This window comes from Engraulis encrasicolus, chromosome 6 (assembly GCF_034702125.1).
Source record: "Engraulis encrasicolus isolate BLACKSEA-1 chromosome 6, IST_EnEncr_1.0, whole genome shotgun sequence".
Taxonomy (NCBI): Eukaryota; Metazoa; Chordata; class Actinopteri; order Clupeiformes; family Engraulidae; genus Engraulis; species Engraulis encrasicolus.
In genome coordinates, this window is record NC_085862.1 from 10,008,759 (window position 1) to 10,027,383 (window position 18,625).

At 45.0% G+C, this 18,625-nt stretch overlaps 1 protein-coding gene across 1 annotated transcript; it reads left to right on the forward strand.

Annotated features, from left to right (window-relative positions):
• The first annotated feature begins 219 nt into the window (after positions 1-219).
• Positions 220-17,185, forward strand: thop1 (thimet oligopeptidase 1). The gene is made up of 14 exons (XM_063200564.1): positions 220-295; positions 1,190-1,396; positions 3,168-3,316; positions 4,789-4,899; positions 5,089-5,191; positions 6,110-6,270; positions 7,220-7,355; positions 7,761-7,903; positions 9,371-9,594; positions 10,299-10,500; positions 11,023-11,209; positions 11,621-11,749; positions 14,749-14,885; positions 16,223-17,185. Exons 1-14 carry the CDS (start codon positions 283-285, stop codon positions 16,382-16,384), a joined length of 2,064 nt encoding a protein of 687 aa, XP_063056634.1. The 5' UTR covers positions 220-282; the 3' UTR covers positions 16,385-17,185.
• Positions 17,186-18,625: the final 1,440 nt, after the last annotated feature.

Sequence of the window (18,625 nt, forward strand, 5' to 3'; positions counted from 1 at the left end):
GTGCAGTCTAGTCACGCAAGTAGATGGCTCACTGACTTCACAAACTTAATTTCATACACTGCCAAAGGCTGCAACTGTACAATTTCCCGTGCAGAAACATACTAGAGACGCGAAGATGCGCTCTGAGAAGATGCGCTAGATCTGAGATGGAGGCCCTTGGAGTGTGATTGACACGTTGAGAGACCAATCATTTACGATTGCGTGAAGAACGTGGGCGTTACCAATTTTGAGGAACCGCAACAGCAGAGTGGAGCACACGCCGCAAACTGAGTTGTTTGAAATATGGCACCTACAGGTGAGTGAGTGGCAAATTGTTGACCATTTTCTCTTATCATTAACGTTCATGCAGTGTGAAAACAAAAATGAGCTCTGCAGTCTGTGAATTTCAACAACCTGTGTGTTACTGTGGTTGAACAACTTTGAAGTGAAGCCCTGTGAAGGATTCAGGCTAGCCGGTTAGCTCGCTACATAACGTCGAGCTAACAGATTGCTAGCGTTATCTTGACATCTTCATCCATGTGATTTTGACATGGCTTTGCTAACTACATTGCGGTTGTCTCTACGAATCAGACATTCAACTGGTGTAGATGTAACACTTCCATTGTTACTTCCTAAGTCATGGTTTTTCGACATATAGATTACCCCATCTGCTAACATTAGCTTTTTATTAACCCATTCATTCAGCCGGTAGTGCACTACATGATTGTGTTGATGGCTAACGTCAGCGCTAACTGAAATGCATTGTCACAGTTTGGCATTCGGCTATTGTTGATTTCGGGATTGGTCTATCGTTGCTCTGAGAGGGTTCATGACCGCTGTTGACACTAGATGTGCACGAGATTCTACTGTTTCCAGCATTCATGTGATCCAAACAAATTGAAAATTGTATAAACACACACAATGCCCATAATGTAACATTATACGTGATTTATAAGCCATAGTAGTACAGCATTTCATTTGAACAATAGAGTGAATGTGTGTACTACAGTGACACACGACCCACAGTAAGAATTGAAAAGATCCTCTACAGAAAGTCTTCTATTTTTTATCACGAGTCGGTTGCACGAGTTTTGTTGAACGACACATTTGGCACGAGCTCAATTGGATTTGCGTCCTCCAAGATGTAGAATCTTCACTCAATCCTGAACCTGTACTTTTGTCCCTCACCTCACCTCACCTGCGCCTGCAGGCGAAGTGGTGTTTGGCACGCAGTCTCGTGTCTGCGCAGAGAACCGCCTGCGCTGGGACCTGACACCCGAGAAAATCCAGCAGCTCTCCGACGAGCTCATCACCAAGACCAAGCAGGTGTACGACACTGTCGGCTGCCTGGATCTGGACACGGTCACCTATGACAACACCCTCAAGGCGCTCGCAGATGTTGAAGTGGAGTATACGGGTGAGCAGCAGCACAGAGGTCATCCTTTCTTTCTTTCTTTCTTTCTTGTTTTGCTCGTCTCTGTGCCCAAATCAGACCTGGTTTTGAAACAAACAACAACAACAATGCTCAATGCACAGTTGAAAATGCATAAACCCCAAGTTATGTATCATGTGATGTATGATTCCCCCATAAACCAAACAAGTGATGTATTTCTACAGACCAGTGCATTTGGCTGACAAGACAACAATTTATGATGTGCATTAGGATATCCAGCAGTCTGTACCCAATTAATGCACACAATCATTTGTGTTTGTTGACGTGCAGGCGGAAAAGGTAAAAACCAAAAACTCATGTTGTCGTGCAATCCGTCCTGCCCGTTACAACCAAATGTAGCATTTGTGCAGGTGCTATTGCAGGCACTAGCAGCACCAGAAAAAAATCACAGTCAGCTGAAATGCTGTATGCAACGGTAAAGACCATTCAGCAGTTTTCACATAAAGACAAGCTTACCCCACATGCCCCTGACAATGGCATTTCCAGCATTGTTAGTAGGTAAGGGCAGGGCTCACTCAGAGCAAGGTACGTGTGCCCATAGGAGGACCGTTATTCTCTCATGCATCAGAGTATTCCTAACTGGGCCAGAGTTGTCCTATTCTAACTGGGCAAAGGAAACCACCACCATGAATAAGGTGGTGAAGGGGGTGTCAAATGATCCTACAGATGACATAATGACTTAACACAGTGATTCTCAAACTGTGGGCCAGGCCCCACTGGTGGGCCATGAAGGTGTTCCAAGTGGGCCTTGAAATCCTTTTTTACGAATCTAAATAAAATTTGCTGCTGTGTTATTGACTATTAATTTGATTTGTGTTGTTTATTGGGTCAGAGGTGGGCCCCACACAGTTGTGAAAATGTCAAGTGGGCCTCAACTTGGAATAGGTTGGGAACCCCTGACTTAACATTTTAAGCCATGGGCGTAATCTTAGGTGTGGATGGTGGGAACATGTCCACACCACCAAACCTAGCTTTTCCTCACCACTTTTTCACAAATATAATGCGCAAATAGCATACCCTGACAATGGGGCACCTAAGTCTCCACCCCTTCCGGGTGGCTTGTGGGGCTGGCAACGCAAAAACTTTTGACTGGGCTGTAATGGACTGATCAAAGCTATTTTCCGACCCACCTCGCATTTCCCCGTCGATCACACATATGCGGTGCCTCAGAATTAATAACAACCAATGGTGTGCTTGTTGACTTCACTTGGCAAGAGATTTTTGAGTTGTGTGTGTGCAAAAATATGTAATTATTTGGACTACACAACAGACGTCGCATGTCAGACGTGCAGCCACTTAAGCCACGGTGCAGCGGTAGGGTTGGCTGTGCCTCGGTTCACGTCAGATATGCGAGGCGCACGTGTAGTCTCCAACACAGTTTTGCACAAAAGCTAAAATAACGTTTCTTGCGTGCCGAAAATGAGTGGTCTTACGACGCAAATCCAAACCTTTCAAATTCACTGTCATCATATGTGAAATCCGGAGCACATGCCAAACGGGATGAGGATTTAGCTTGACTCGCTCCATTAACTCGCACTCAAAATTTTGAGCGCTCCAGCCCCATAGATCGGAAGTAGAAAGGCGTGACTTAAGTGCCCCATTTGCCATCGTAATGTCCCTACCGTTTTTCCAAGCCAAACCTTCATCTTTCATCGTATTTGCATGTCTGTGGCAGTGTACCTAATTAAATGACCTGCTCCTCTTCTATTCTTCCCCTCTCTGATGGCCTCCCCAGTCCAGCGTAACATGCTGGATTTCCCGCAGCACGTGTCCCCCTGTAAGGAGGTGCGCACCGCCAGCACGGAGGCCGACAAGAAGCTCTCGGAGTTCGACGTGGAAATGAGCATGAGGGAGGACGTGTACCAGCGTATCGTCGCTCTGGAGGTCAGAGGTCACCCCCCACCTATAACTAAACGAAACTGCCTGGGTTTCCCCTATGCTCATCCCACCTCTCTTAAAACAGGTGCAGTGCAAAGGAGTATCTGACAATAGAAAGAGTAGAAGTTTGCAGCACACACTGCAGCTCTGCTTTCAAAATGCTCGATGATGGCCCTGCCGTGGCCAACCGGTGGGGCACTCGCCTGCCATGCAGCTGACCCGAGTTCGATTCCAGGCCCGGGTCCTTTGCCGACCCCTCACCGCCTCTCCCAATTCGCTTCCTGTCCACCTCTCACACTGTCCTGTCGAAAAAAAGACCCCAAAAATGCTCGATGAAGACCTTGCTGGGTTCAAAAAGTCGTATCTCTTGAATAAACCTTAAAGGGACATCGTGCAGGAAATGGTCAAAAAAGGTACTGCAACTATGCTGCTCATTGAAACTGGGCCGCCTATTGCCAAATTTGATCTTTACATTAAAGTTTACTAGCTAATATACAAATATTTTTTACTATGGTCCAAGTACAGTCATTTTTGCAGCTAAAAATGACTATGTTTGGAAATTCCAAATGGCGGACCATGGAGAAGATCCCCCTTTTCATGTATGAAAAGTGCAATTTTTCCAGTCATAATGAATAATTAGAATTTGATGGTGGTGGTAAGTATTCATGTAAAAGGTAATGTTAGTGAATGGGCAGCATGAATTCTGGAAATAAACAACTAAAAATCTCACACAGTGTCCCTTTAAAAGCAGAGCCGTAGACTGCTGATGTGTTTTGCGGCCCTGCCTGCCATGGCGCTGACGGTAGGGCCCGGGGACCAGGGTACGATTCAGACCGAGGTCATTTCCCGATCCTCCCCCATCTCTCTCTCCCACTCGCGTCCTGTTGCCACTTCAAACTGTCCTGTCAAATAAAGGTATAAAATCCTCCCCAAATTTTTTTTTTATAGAAAAGGCGGAGCTGCAGTGTGCAGACTTCTACTCTTTCCAACTGCTCCTCTGTTCAGCTGTCCACTCAGCTCCTCCATCAACAGCCTCTTCTGCATTGATTGGCCATCTTCCAGGAAGCAATTTTACTATGATGACGGGGCAAAATAAGAGTCCTTGGTTAGCTTTGGGAGCAGGCCAGATCCCCAATTATATCAATGCATTTACCAAGTAAATGCTAAGTATATTTAGTCATAAAATGTTCCCCATTATGTCAGCTTACACTTAGCTTCACTTGGGGACCCCTTTCTCCATGCTGTTGTAACGGAAAGATAAATGATGGTGTGAAGAAATAAATAAATTCATTCATTCATTCATGCATTCATAGGGAAAGTTGGAGGAGGGCGACTCTCTGAGCGTGGAGGTGAAGACATACATGGAGAGGCTGATCAAACATAACTTTACTTGGGGGCCCTTTTCTCCATGCTGGTGGGAAGAAATAAAATTCATTAATTCATTCATTTGTATCCCTGGAATTTCTGTGACCCTATAGGGAAAGTTGAAAGAGGGAGACACTCTGACCGTGGAGGCAAAGAGATACATGGAGAGGCTGATCAAATTGGGCAAGAGGAACGGCCTCCACCTGCCCAAAGAGACCCAGGATGTGAGTTGCACAACCACACCACAACACACACGCATGTTAAAGTGGAAAAACATGCATAAATAAAAAATAAATAACTAAGCAAATAAACAATCTTACCTTATGTGATTTTTTTTTCTGATGTAAATAAGCAAGCAAGCAAACAGCAGTTGTATGTAATGCCGATGGTTGTTGTGTCAAAATGTTCAACAGGAAATTAAAGTGATCAAGAAGAAGCTGAGTAACCTGTGTATCGACTTCAATAAGCACCTGAACGAGGACACTACCAGCCTGGCCTTCAGCAAGGAGGAGCTCGGTGAGCACAGGGTACCTTCTGGGGTGGGGGGTATGGGGTGTCTAAGTCACGGGGTGCAATCCAATATGCGGGACTCCCATCCTCCACTTGTGCTTGTGGCCCCGCCTCTGTGGACAAAACGATAGTTTCCCAGCTGTCAGCCTATCCACAATAACTTTCGGGTGACTGTTTTTCATTCACCATCCCAATTGTAAATGAGAAGATGACATTAGAATTGTGCTTTTGCAAGATATTTAATTAGTTTTCTGTTGTCAGTGACCTCATCATGAGGTCACAAGCAGGCGCGTAAGCAAGGGAGGACGGAAGCAAAGAGGTTGGATATACAATAAGAGGAATCGAAACACGCCCACTCAATGCAAAAGTGTGTGCTCAAAATTTGATCTCCTAAGGGGGTGTTGTCCCTCCTTCTTCTTCTCTTTTCGTGGTGTTTGCACAAGACTTGCGCTACCGCCATCTACAGCGCTAAGGGGACTCTACCTCAAGACTCCGAAGGTCTCCTAATCGAAGGTCTCCTAAAGGGGCGTTCACCTGACGTAAAGTGGATACCGGAAAATAACCCGCCTGCTTTATCTCCCTCTCATATACAATTCTCTGACGGAAGTATGCAGTTTGGAATCCACCCACCCACTTCTTCTTCCATAAGACCATGGGGACTTAACTCGCAAAAAAATTGAAGTGAATGGGGCAAGTTGAGCTAAATCCTGATTCCGTTGGACAGGAACAGTCCACCATGTTTAAATAATAAATTGTGTTCATCTCTTACCTGAAATGAGTTCCTTGCGACCTGCCTTGTCTTTGAACGCGGCCCCAGTCAGCAACGTGCGGCACAGACTTGTTTGCATTAGCTTGGCTCAGCTTTTCACACTTTATTGCTGAAACACAGTGGACTGTTCCTTAAATTAATCTCTCACTTTTTAGGTGGGCTGCCAGAGGACTTCCTGAACTCCCTGGAGAAGGATGCTGACGGCAAGCTGAAGATCACGCTCAAGTACCCTCACTACTTCCCCACCATGAAGAAGTGCCACGTGCCCGAGACACGCAAGCGGCTGGAACAGGCCTTCAACTCCCGCTGCAAGGAGGCAAGGAGATGACACACACACACACACACACACACACACACACACACACACACACACACACACACTAGAGATGCACCGGATCCTGATTTTAGGATCCTGCCGGATACCGGATCCACTGCTTAAGATCCTGCCGGATCCGGAATCGGATACCGGATCCTACAAAAGGGTTGAAATACATAGCCAACTCACACATGTGGGCCCTTTTTATTACGTTGGCGCAAACTATTTTTAAGACTCATTGGCTTACTCTCCACATTGCCTTCAACGGCTGCTTCCAAATGGCTTTCACTCCATGCAGCGATTGGGGTTGTGAAAGACTGACTGAAAAGCCTAGGCTACGTAAAAAGTAGAAATGCCCCAGATCCTGATTTTTACGTGACTGCTGGATACCGGATCCACTGCTTAAGATCCTGCCGGATCCGGATAGTCTGAAAAACCCTATTATCCTGCCGGATCCGGAACAGGATCTTGGATCCTGTACATCTCTAACACACACACAAGCACTTTCATTCATATGTGGTGTTCATTGCAGTATATTTCAGAAGTTGGGTGTTTTGGAATCTGATTTTGCTCCAGCAGATGGCAGTAGTGAGACTGAAAACTGTCCCTGAACAGAACAAGAGGGTTCTAGGATATTACATATCTTTACTAAGCACTTAACTGATATTTTAATCATTTCCCACGTTTGCCTGTGTCAAAGTTTGACTTTGTCTCTGTCTGGGTCTGTGTCCGTCCTTCCCTCGTCCATATTCTAATTATTTAATATCTTAAATAAATATTTAATATCTCATATTTAATATTTTATTTTTCGTTGGTTCTTATTTTTAATGTTTTCTTTTTGTATTCTTACTCTAATTTTCTTCATTCCTTTTAAACTTTGAGTTTTTGTGAAGCATGTGTGTATGAAATGCGCTATACGAATGAACTTGCCTTGCCTTGTCTCTCTTAGGAGAACTCGGTCATCCTGAAGGAGCTGGTGGAGCTGAGGGCTAAGAAGTGTGCCCTGCTGGGCTTCAACACCCACGCTGACTTCGTCCTGGAGATGAACATGGCCAAGTCCGCCAAGAAAGTCACCTCATTCCTCGGTCAGTTTACCTTTATTTATTACCATGACATTATACTTAGCTGACGCTTTTATCCAAGTTTAAGCGACTTGCAATTATTTACTGGGTATTCAGGTTACAGTCCTGGAGCAGTGTTGGACTGTAACCAGTGGCCTATAAAAGCCATGTCTAAGTCGCTTTGCATAAAAGTGTCAGCTAAGTTTTCATTTGGGAACCTTCAAAGTAGAACCCTAAGTGAAGCCTGCTCCTAGCTAAAATTGACTTAAATATAATGTAAGGTACTTAACCCCACAATTGCTCCAGAGACTGTAACCAATACCCTGTGAAATATCTGTAAGTCGCCTTGAATAGAAGCGCCGGCAAAGTGTAATATAATGTAATTCAATGTGCCCAAGTGTAATGTAATGTGTCTCCGTGTGTCTTCAGAGGAGCTGGCGCGTAAGCTGAAGCCTCTGGGTGAGGAGGAGCGTGCAGTCATCCTGAAGCTGAAGGAGCAGGAGTGCCAGAAGAGGTCGCTGCCCTTCCAGGGAGAGCTGCACGCCTGGGACACGCGCTACTACATGACACAGGTGAGGACACGCGCCACCTAGTGGTTAGGGACGTGCTGCTACATGACACAGGTGAGAAGAGTAGAGTGACGCGCTACTAACTTACATGACACAGGTGAGAAGAGTAGAGGGACGCGCTACTAACTTACATGACACAGGTGAGAAGAGTAGAGGGACGCGCTACTAACTTACATGACACAGGTGAGGAGAGCCTAGTGGTTAGGGACACGCTACTACATGACAGGTGAGGACACACGCTACTACATGACACAGGTGAAGAGAGTAGAGGGACACGCCACCTAGCGGTTAGGGGCACGCTACTACATGACACGGGTGAGAACATGCGCTACTGCATGACACAGGTGATGACACGCACTACTACAAGACACAGGTGAGGAGAGTAAAGGGACACGCCACCTAGTGGTTAGGGGCACGCTACTACATGACACAGGTGAGGAGAGGCAGTTGCATGCCTGGAACACGCGCTACTACAAGACACAGGTGAGGAGAGCTGCACGCTACCTAGTGGTTAGGGACACGCTGCTACATGACACAGGTGAGGGATTCGCTACTACTTGTACATCACACAGGTGAGGGGAGAGAGCACGCCTGGGACATGCGCTACTACATGACGCAGGTGGGCTGAGCAGCTGCCACCTAACGGCCTGCTACTACACACAGCCATGGACTGGCCAGCAGCAGTCTGGTGGTTAGGGACACGTGCTACTACAATGTACAGTTGTACACATAAGTGGGCAGTCATGGGTGAGCGGTTAGGGCGTCAGACTTGCATCCCAGAGGTTGCCGGTTCGACTCCCGACCCGCCAGGTTGGTGGGGGGAGTAATCAACCAGTGCTCTCCCCCATCCTCCTCCATGACTGAGGTACCCTGAGCATGGTACCGTCCCACCGCACTGCTCCCCATGGGGCGCCACTGAGGGCTGCCCCCTTGCACGGGTGAGGCATAAATGCAATTTCCTTGTGTGCAGTGTTCACTTGTGTGCTGTGGAGTGCTGTGTCACTATGACAATGGGAGTTGGAGTTTCCCAATGGGCTTTCACTACAGGACACAGGTGGCTTAGCCAGTTCTTCACAGCTTTGGGAGAATCACCCCCACCGACAGTTTTGTGGCTGTAGTGTGCCTATGCAAAAACCTAACCCTGCGTTTGTCCCAGGGACTGATTTTCAAATAGAATTGGAGTATTGGTCTTTACAGTGTCTGCTGAGTCTAATGTAATTTAGGAGGAGACTCAGTATGCAGTGGACCAGAACACCCTAAAGGAGTACTTCCCCATGGAGGTGTTGGGGCCTGTAACCCAATACCCTGTACCTAAATAACTATCCTATGTAATGTATTATTTTAAAGGTGGAGGAGACGCAGTATGCAGTGGACCAGAACACCCTAAAGGAGTACTTCCCCATGGAGGTGGTGACCTAGGGGCTGTAACCTATACCCTGCACCTAAATAACTAGTCGTATTGATGTGCAGGTGGAGGAGACTCAGTATGCAGTGGACCAGAACACCCTTAAGGAGTACTTCCCCATGGAGGTGGTGACGAAGGGCCTGCTGGACATCTACCAGGAGCTGCTGGACCTGACCTTCGAGCTGGTGGAGGGCGCCCCCGTGTGGCACGACGACGTCACGCTCTACTGCGTCAAGGACCGCACCAGTGGACAGGTGGTGGGCCAGTTCTACCTGGATCTCTTCCCCAGGTGAGGGGGGCTCTTCGGCATAATCCTTGGTAATGATCATAACAATAACAGGGTGGCCGCGGGTCCTTAAAAAGTCTTAAAAAGTCTTAAATGTCATTTTCGCCAAATAAGGCCTTGAAAAGTCTTATTTTGTCTTAAATTTTCAACCCAAATGTCTTAAATTTGTGGAGCTTAATTTAGGGAGGAATAATTATGTCAGCCATGTGATGAACTTTGCGACGGAAATCGGGAGTTGTAGCCATGTAGTGTAATTTAGAACGCATTATTGCATTTTATTTAGTGTAAAGTTTCATTGTGTATAGTTTTGTGTTTTCAAACGGCTACATTAATGTAAATAACCAATTGTTTTTTGTGCTTCATTTGAACCTGTGTATGATCTTGCGAGTTGGTCCTAATTTCATTTGGGAAATGGTATTGAAAAGTCTTAAAATGTCTTAATTTTGACTTGCTAAAACCTGTAAACGCCGCGAGTTGGTCTTAATTTTATTTGGAAAATGGTATTGAAAAGTCTTAAAATGTCTTAATTTTGACTTGGTCAAACCTGTAGACACCCTGAATAAACACACAACCAAACAGGCAATTATGGCAAGAATCACACCCAAGAGTGCAGCCTTGTTGCTGTTCGCTCACACCCAGACACCTTGTAAAAAAACAATTGGGAGTTGAGTGGGCTTTCTGGAAAAAAACTGTGTGTGTGTCTCCAGGGAGGGTAAGTACGGGCATGCGGCCTGCTTCGGTCTGCAGCCTGGGTGTCTGCTGCCGGACGGCACGCGTCAGATGGCCGTCGCCGCCATGGTGGCCAACTTCAGCAAGCCCACGGCCGACGCCCCCTCCCTGCTCCAGCACGACGAGGTCGAGACCTACTTCCACGAGTTTGGACACGTCATGCACCAGCTGTGCGCTCAGGTAGGTACTATAAACCTTTGGGCAGTCTATTTGCCTTTGTACTATTAAAAAATAAGAAAACGGAGTGCCACAGTTTCCTGCTCTTCATTTTTTTTGAGGTACTATAAACCTGTTTTATCTAAAATGTGTGCACATCAGTAGCACAGGTGCTGGACCAAATAAAAGATAACTGAAGGAAATGATGAAGGTCTGCAACACTAACTTCTATGGTCCCTAACAAAGTTCAACATTGAACAGTGTTGCGGACCTTTATCGATTCATTTCAATGAACCTGTAGTCAAGAGTTTGTATATGGGGTCTTGAAGTCTTACATTTATTGTGTAAAACATATTGGGGATGGGGTGATTTTTACAATACTTGAATGTTTAATTTTTTTATTTGGCTGTTAGTTTTGGTAAAAGTAGTGTGGAACACACACACACACACACACACACACACACACACACATACACACACACCCACACCCACACACACACACAAACGTGTTGTACCTGCCCTGATCTGGTTTGCTTCCCCCTGCAGGCCGACTTTGCCATGTTCAGCGGGACGCATGTGGAGCGTGACTTTGTGGAGGCTCCGTCCCAGATGCTGGAGAACTGGGTGTGGGAGAAGGAGCCTCTGCAGCGCATGTCCAAGCACTACAAGACCGGCGGACCCATCCCAGAGGAGCTGCTCGACAAACTCATCAAGTCGCGCCTCGCCAACACTGGTTAGACACCCTCATTACATTACAGACGTGATGTTGCATGTGTGTCTTGTCTTTACTTAAACGAGTCTTGTTCAAGAATGCAAAATGAATTTCAGTGAAAACTGACAGCATTTGGAAGGTGCTTTTTAACCAAATCAAACGTAATCATAGCCAACAACACTAGCAGATACAAATTGCAGAGGAAATCTACAGAACAAGTGCAGATTGGGGGTAGTGTTTTAGAGACTGGGATGGGATGAGGAAGTGAAGTGACCCAGGTTGGTCTCGAATCAGGGTCCCCATAGAGTCAATGGGTTAATGTTGTGGGATCTTAACTCCTTACTTCCTGTGCCAATGCCTTACTTCCTGTTCCAATACCAACCCCTTTACTTCGTCCACTCACCATCTCCCCGTTCTTTTCTTCTCCTCCAGGGCTGTTTAACCTGAGGCAGATTGTGCTGGCCAAGGTGGATCAGTGCCTGCACACCAAGTGCAACTTGGACCCAGCAGAGGAGTACGCCAGGCTGTGCCAGGAGATCCTGGGGGTGGCCGCTTCAGAAGGTGAGAATTTGGTACCTGGGGAGGGTCGCAGGTTCAAATCCCACCCTAACCAATGGGTAGTGACTGAAGTATGGGGACAAAGTCCTGAAATAATGACTTGAATAACTACTCACCACTTTTTACTGTTTTTTTTTTATTTGTTTTCTTGCTTTTCTTGTTTGTTTGTGGGGGATGGGGGGACGGTTGACCCTGGTAACATGACAGATGGTTAGATTTTCTTTCAACTAGGGATGAACCTATACAAGTACGAGTAAATTTAATGTGTGTACTTGCCGATACCGAGTACCGATGCCTTTTACCACCAACATACAATGAAAATAAATGCATGGCTTTGTTTTTTTCCACCTGTGATATTTTTTATTGTCCATTTCCATGTAGATTTAAATGTTAGTAAATGTATGAGGTGACACTTTTTTCCATGCTGCTTTCAAGTCCACAGAACGTGACGAGATTTTGCATTGTTTTGTGTAAAAGCAGTATCGTGCCTGGTATCGGCAAGTGTTTGACGAGTATGAGTAAGCCTGTCACGATATACGATAAGTCAATAAATCGGACGATAACTTTTTACAAGAACGATCACTTTTCTGGCCCCGATAAGTAACGATAAGTTATTTGCGTGATGTTTTGTTTTCCCTCTCTCCCTTTCTCTACCGTAGCCGCAAGACTACTGATCTGATCTACTGATGAGAGAGAGAGAGAGAGAGAGAGAGAGAGAGAGAGAGAGAGAGAGAGAGAGAGAGAGAGAGAGAGAGAGAGAGAGAGAGAGAGAGAGAGAGAGCATCTGCCTCTACCTCTGTATCTGCCTCTGCCTCTGCCTCTACTTCTGCATCTACCTCTGCATCTGCCTCTGCCTCTACTTCTGCATCTACCTCTGCATCTGCCTCTGCATCTGCCTCTGCTCATGCTTTTTTGCTGATGTTGAAATGCCTTTAACCGGGCTGATTTGGGTTTTGACTGACAATTAGCTAGTAACAACGTGCATTTGTTTGAAATAAGCTGTCTAAGTAGGCCTAATAATTTGTGAATTAACAATACCCCACCTGTAGGTTATTTTACATCACACCATGGATAGACCTATAAGCCATTCAGTGTGCTTGAGAAAGATAAATAACAGAAAATGTTAAAGAAAGACTATATAACTTACCTTAATAATAAATACAAAAAGCCTATTTAGAGCCTATTGTGCTCCATGAGGATGTATTTAAAAACATATATATATTAGTGGTGGGCCGTTATCGGCGTTAACGTGCTGCGATAATGTGAGACTCTTGTCGTGCGATAAAGAAAATATCGCACGTTAATCTATTCTCAAAATATAGGTTTGGAGTTTGGGTATGCACGTCACCATAGCGTTTAATTGACAGACGCTTTTAGACTGCGCTCCAGTCGCTTCTCCTCTCTCCACCTGTTGTTTCAGCAGACCTACTAAATATGAAGTGTTTGCATGCTGAAAACATGAATCCCTCTGCCGTGGTAGTTGTTGTTTGAGTGCTTTTTCATAAGTGGTAGACTAAAGAGACGTTATTGTTTGAGGTGAAGCATAGAGAGACATTATTGTGTGTGAGTAGCTACCAGCCCGACATAGCCTACATTTCCTCACGCATTGCATAGAATACATAAACAACTTCCAGAAATCTTGCCTGTGCTATAATTGCAAAACATTCCGTGTGATAGTCCTATGCATTTTGAAGATTGTCAAACTGAAACTGTGTCAATATCTACTCTCGCTGAATGTTTGTGTTGCAATCGCGCACATTTGCGATTCAGTGAGATATTCTCATGTCCGACGGTAATAAACCTCGCGGTTGTCGCGCTTGACTTTTTTTTTGCAAACTGAATTCATGTCGAGTTGTAACTCATCTGGCATTCTAACTCTGAGAACAACTGTCAAATCGCCGTGTGCCAGTGCTGTAGGTTGTAGATAGGCACTAGATAGGCTCTGCTGAGGGCTGCTGTGCCTATGCGCAGAGTTCCTCCCTCTCTTAAAGGAGCCGCTGCTCCTTTTAACAGTCAGTGGCAGATTCTCTCTCTCTCTCTCTCTCTCTCTCTCTCTCTCTCTCTCTCTCTCTCTCTCTCTCTCTCTCTCTCTCTCTCTCTCTCTCTCTCTCTCTCTCTCTCTGCCCATTAGAAATGCTGAATTGTTGAGGTAATATTGTTTAAATAGCCTAAATGTTTGATAGATTTATCTGTATTTGCCTCTACAACTTATAGCGCTGTTCATTTTGAAATTTCAGTCTATCTTATAACTGTAAATGCTTCCGAACATATTGGACACACTTTACACATATTGCTGTGATTTTTTCATCTCGAAGTATCAACATGACCATTTTTTGAAGATGAGATGCATTTTGGAAAAAAAGATGAGCTCTGGTCTAATGCGCCATCTGTCTTAAGAAACCCCAAGGTTTTTTTCGGCATTATTTCGCTATCGTGCCTATTCTGAATGAGCTATTTTGATATAGATTAATCTAGATTAATCTAGATTAATTTCATAATTACAGTGAGATTAATCTAGATTAAAAAAATTAATCTATGCCCACCCCTAATATATATATATATCCCCCGCCGTGATGCTTTAAAAATGTGAAGGGGTGTAGTGACATTTTTATTGCATTTTTACGTCATTATATTGTTTGACACATTTCTTCTTGGAGCAGGCGTCAATCTTAATTATTTAAACCTCTGAGTCTGCTGGCCCAAATGTTACATTCAATGTTTCAAGAAGGAGGCCGCACCTTGCATAGCAGGGTTTTTTATTGCACATTATATTGTTTGAAAATGGCGAGAGAGACAATATTATCGATTATCGCAATAATTTCTTGTTATCGTTATCGTCTGGCAAAAAATGTTATCGTGACAGGCCTAAGTATGAGTACAATGAGCAGTATCTGTGCCGATACCAGTATCGGTATTGGTGCATCCCTACTTTCAACTAGTCCAGTCACTGGTTAAGGTTGCAGCTGAGTGATGACTGATGCCTGTCCACTTCCTGTGTCCAGGTACCAACATGCCCGCTACGTTCGGCCATCTGGCGGGGGGCTACGACGCCCAGTACTACGGTTACCTGTGGAGCGAGGTCTTCTCCATGGACATGTTCTACGCACGCTTCAAGCAGGAGGGCATCATGAATCCAAAGGTAGGGCCAACCATGATCCTCTACACCAGTGGTTTTCAACCTTTTTCTTCTCATATACCCCCTAAGCCTTTTCGTTGTGCCATGAGTACCCCCTAACTCATATTTTACATTGCTTTTTCTATTCCAGTGTGACTTTGCTCCATGCATTTGTTAAAATTGCATTTTTCCAAGTACCCCCTGCAGTGTGCTCGCGTACCCCTAGTGGTACACGTACCCCTGGTTGGGAAACACTGCTCTACACCAGTGGCTCTCAACCTTTTTTGAACAAACGCCCCCGGCACCTCATCCTAAGCCTCTCAACACTCCCTTAGTATTAAAGAATTTAAATGGACTAATGCCCCCAATGACAACTAAGCACCGCCCCCTCTCAGCTGAATCCTTCTCCACGCCCTCCTAAAGCTCCCCAAAGCCTCTGGGGGGCTGTACCGCCCCTTGAGAGAGACTACTCTACACTTTTCCCCTCTGCTATCTTAATCCCTTTTACCTTGTTGTATTATTTTCCTCTGAACCTCTCTATTCAGTAAAATAACAAACAGCATTTCTCCTCACTCCCCTGGCTGAATAGCTGTTCTCTAGATCTTCCATGCAGGGCTTGACATTAACTTTTGCTCACCAGCCAGCGTGGCTTGTGGTTCTCCCTGAGTGATTTAGCCTTTCTACTAGCCACAGTTTTGTTGTCAGTTATTTTCTTGAAAGCTTTTTCTTTCTTAGCATGATGCATCTATGCTCAGAACATGAAGAGAGAAAGCAAGACGATCAGTGCTATGAACATGCTATGATACTACCTACAGTATATCAGAAATGGAATCTGAATGATCTGTCTTGAACCTAAATATAATGCAAGGGGCAAAAAAACAGGATATGCTACTGAGCTATGCCATACCCAAAGAAAAGGCTTTGGTCTGCCAATGTCGGCCAATTGGCAGGTGCCCATGTCAAGCCTTGCTTGTATCGTTTATTGTGTGTTTGAGGTGTTACAGGGTCAAAGACGTGCAAAATGGCATTATCATGCAGTGTAACGGATACCTTCTGCTGACTGTAACGTTAAAAAAACATGATTTTGAAATTGTTTCAAGTGAATGGATGACAGCCGAGACTTTCATGAATTCACTGGAAAAAAAATAAAATAAAGAGTCATGTTTTTTACAGTTACAGTCAGCAGAAGGTATCCGTTACACTGAATGACAATTTCATTTTGCACGTCTTTGACCCTACAGCTTTGTAACAATAATGCATTTGTCTAGCCATATTAAAAACAGCCATATAAAACAAAATAATTGTGTACAAGAAATCCCGATATCACCGTAATTGTATATTTGCGTGTGTGTTTGCTGCAGGTGGGTCTGGACTACAGGAAGTGCATCCTGAACCCCGGCGGCTCTGAGGACGCCAGCGACATGCTGAAGAAGTTCCTGGGTCGCGACCCCAAGCAGGAGGCCTTCCTGATCAGCAAAGGACTTACAGTGGAGCCGGAGGAGAGCACGCCCTGCGCATGTTGACCACCTCGCACCTCACCAAATCGCACCTCACCAAGTCGCACCTCACCAAGTCGCACCGCTGACCCGCCCTCACTATACTGACCGGCCCTAACCAGACACACCTGGCTCCGACCCGACCTACCCGGCCCATTCCAGCCTTGTCCCACTCCCACCAAACCAAAGCCCGGCCCATTCCAAGCCCACCGGGTCGCCGCTGGGAGAAGACCACCATACCTGCCCCAGGTGTACCCCTGCCCTGACCCGACCCGACCCATTCCAATCCTCACCCAGCTGCACCTCCTGCCCCAACCTCTCCCCACCTTAGATGTATGGGGCACCTAAGTCATGCCCTTGACTCACAAAATGGTTGCATTATATTGAACGAGCGAGTAAAGCTAAATTCTCATTCCGTTTGACATGTGTTCTCGATTCCACATATGATGGCAGTGAATTAATGGTTTGGATTGGCGTCGGAAGACCACTTCCTAGACATCTAATCTACATATGTCTACATGTCCCACCCCTCCACAGCGTCTCTGGAATAAGACCAGCCCCCACTTGTCTGGTCAATAGGAGCTTTCAGCCACCACCACAGACTCTTCTCTTCTCTACTACACCTTGTTTTCTAAAACAAAAGTCGTCGAATGAGCTCGACCGACTGACCGACCATAGCACTCTCCGAACTGCACTTCTTCTAATGTATGGTTATTATTGGTTTACTCTTTCTTTTGTTGTTTCAGGGAGTTCGGAAAATTTGTTTTAAAAAAGAAATTGCAGTTGTATTCAATGAAAAGTTCTACAGTAAAAAGAAAAAAAAGGAAAATAATTTTAGTGGTCGGTTCTTTGATTTATTTACTTCAAAATGTCTTGCCCTGTGAACACACTGAAGACTCCAAAAGTGACAGGAAGATTAGAAAGCATCACCATTTTAGAGCTGCAGCGATGTTGGTAGTAAAAGATTGGAGCAGGCTTCACTCAGCAGATCTTTCTTCTTTTTAGAGTGCTGACCAAATATTGTAAAACTGAAAAGTAAAAAAGTGGATCGCACTCTGGTTCTTCTTTTCTTCTTTTTTATTTTTTATTACTTACATAGCAGCGGAAGTGTAGACAAACGTTTCGGCTGTTGCCTTCGTCAGTCGAAATCGTTTGTCTACACTTCTGCTGCTATGCAAGTAATAAAAAATAAATCGTCTCCTCATTGTCCAACAGGAGCAGATTCCCACTCTGTTCTGAGAATGTAGGTTGGTTCTTAACCATTTACAAACACTTAAAATTACAATTAGTTCATTAAAATATGTTAATATTGTTCATAGAGTTTTTTAAGGGAATGCTATTCTAAAGTGTTACCAATAATGTCAATCGGAATAATAGTGATGCACTTTAAAAAAAAAGTTCATCACTATTATTCCGATTAACCACACTAGCTTGATTTCAATCAGCTAAACAAGGGAAGAGTAATTTCAAATTCCATAGAGGAAGATGCTTAAGAGCGGCAGAAAGCTGCACCTGAGCTCAGTGTCTGATTGACTCTGATTGGGGCTTGTTTTCGCACAGTCCCAGGTGTCTGTGGTTGGGTCCTCTTGGGGAAACCACTTTTAAGTAGATGGTACATCGTGTCACAATCTAGAATCATGATAAACTATTAACTTCTTTTTTATTGATTCATGCATCACAGAAATCAGAGGCTCTAGCAGAGTTCCCATCTGACAAATCAGTGGTGGGTTTCTCGACAACATCATTGCTAACTTAGCAACTTATTTGGTTGCAGTGCAATTTCCCATTGGAAACCTAGTTGCTAACTGGTTAGCAACGATGCTTTCGAGGAAAATGGGTCCAGGAAGGTGACTGACTGAACTCTCTTTCTTTGGGGAAAGTGTCTCGCATTGCAGCTTACAGTGTTTTCACACCTGGTCCCTTTCAGCCGCCTAAGCGAACTCAGAGTAGTGTCTCAGCATTTTTGCCGCATATGTGAATGCTCCAAATCGTACCCAGACCCCTCGGAAGCGAACCGTACTGAGACCTTGGTTGATGTGGTCTCAGTTCGGTTCGCTTATGAGTTGACAAGTTACACTTGTGACTAGCTGTAGTCACTTAATGAGGGCTCTAGAGCAGTGGTTCCCAACCTTTTTCTTCAGGGACCCATATTTTGACCATTGTAAGATTTGGTGACCCAATCACGCGACCGTCCGCACGAGAGGGAGCCACATGATGCTCTGTTTCATGCGAAAAATCATTAGTTATCATTTTATTGTATTCAGTAAA

What these genes read in the sequence shown, in the direction of transcription:
- thop1 (XM_063200564.1), top strand. An exon ending in TCAACTCCCGCTGCAAGGAG is followed by an intron (nt 6,271 to 7,219) that starts GCAAGGAGATGA and finishes TGTCTCTCTTAG; the next exon opens with GAGAACTCGGTCATCCTGAA. An exon ending in GTCGCGCCTCGCCAACACTG is followed by an intron (nt 11,210 to 11,620) that starts GTTAGACACCCT and finishes CTTCTCCTCCAG; the next exon opens with GGCTGTTTAACCTGAGGCAG.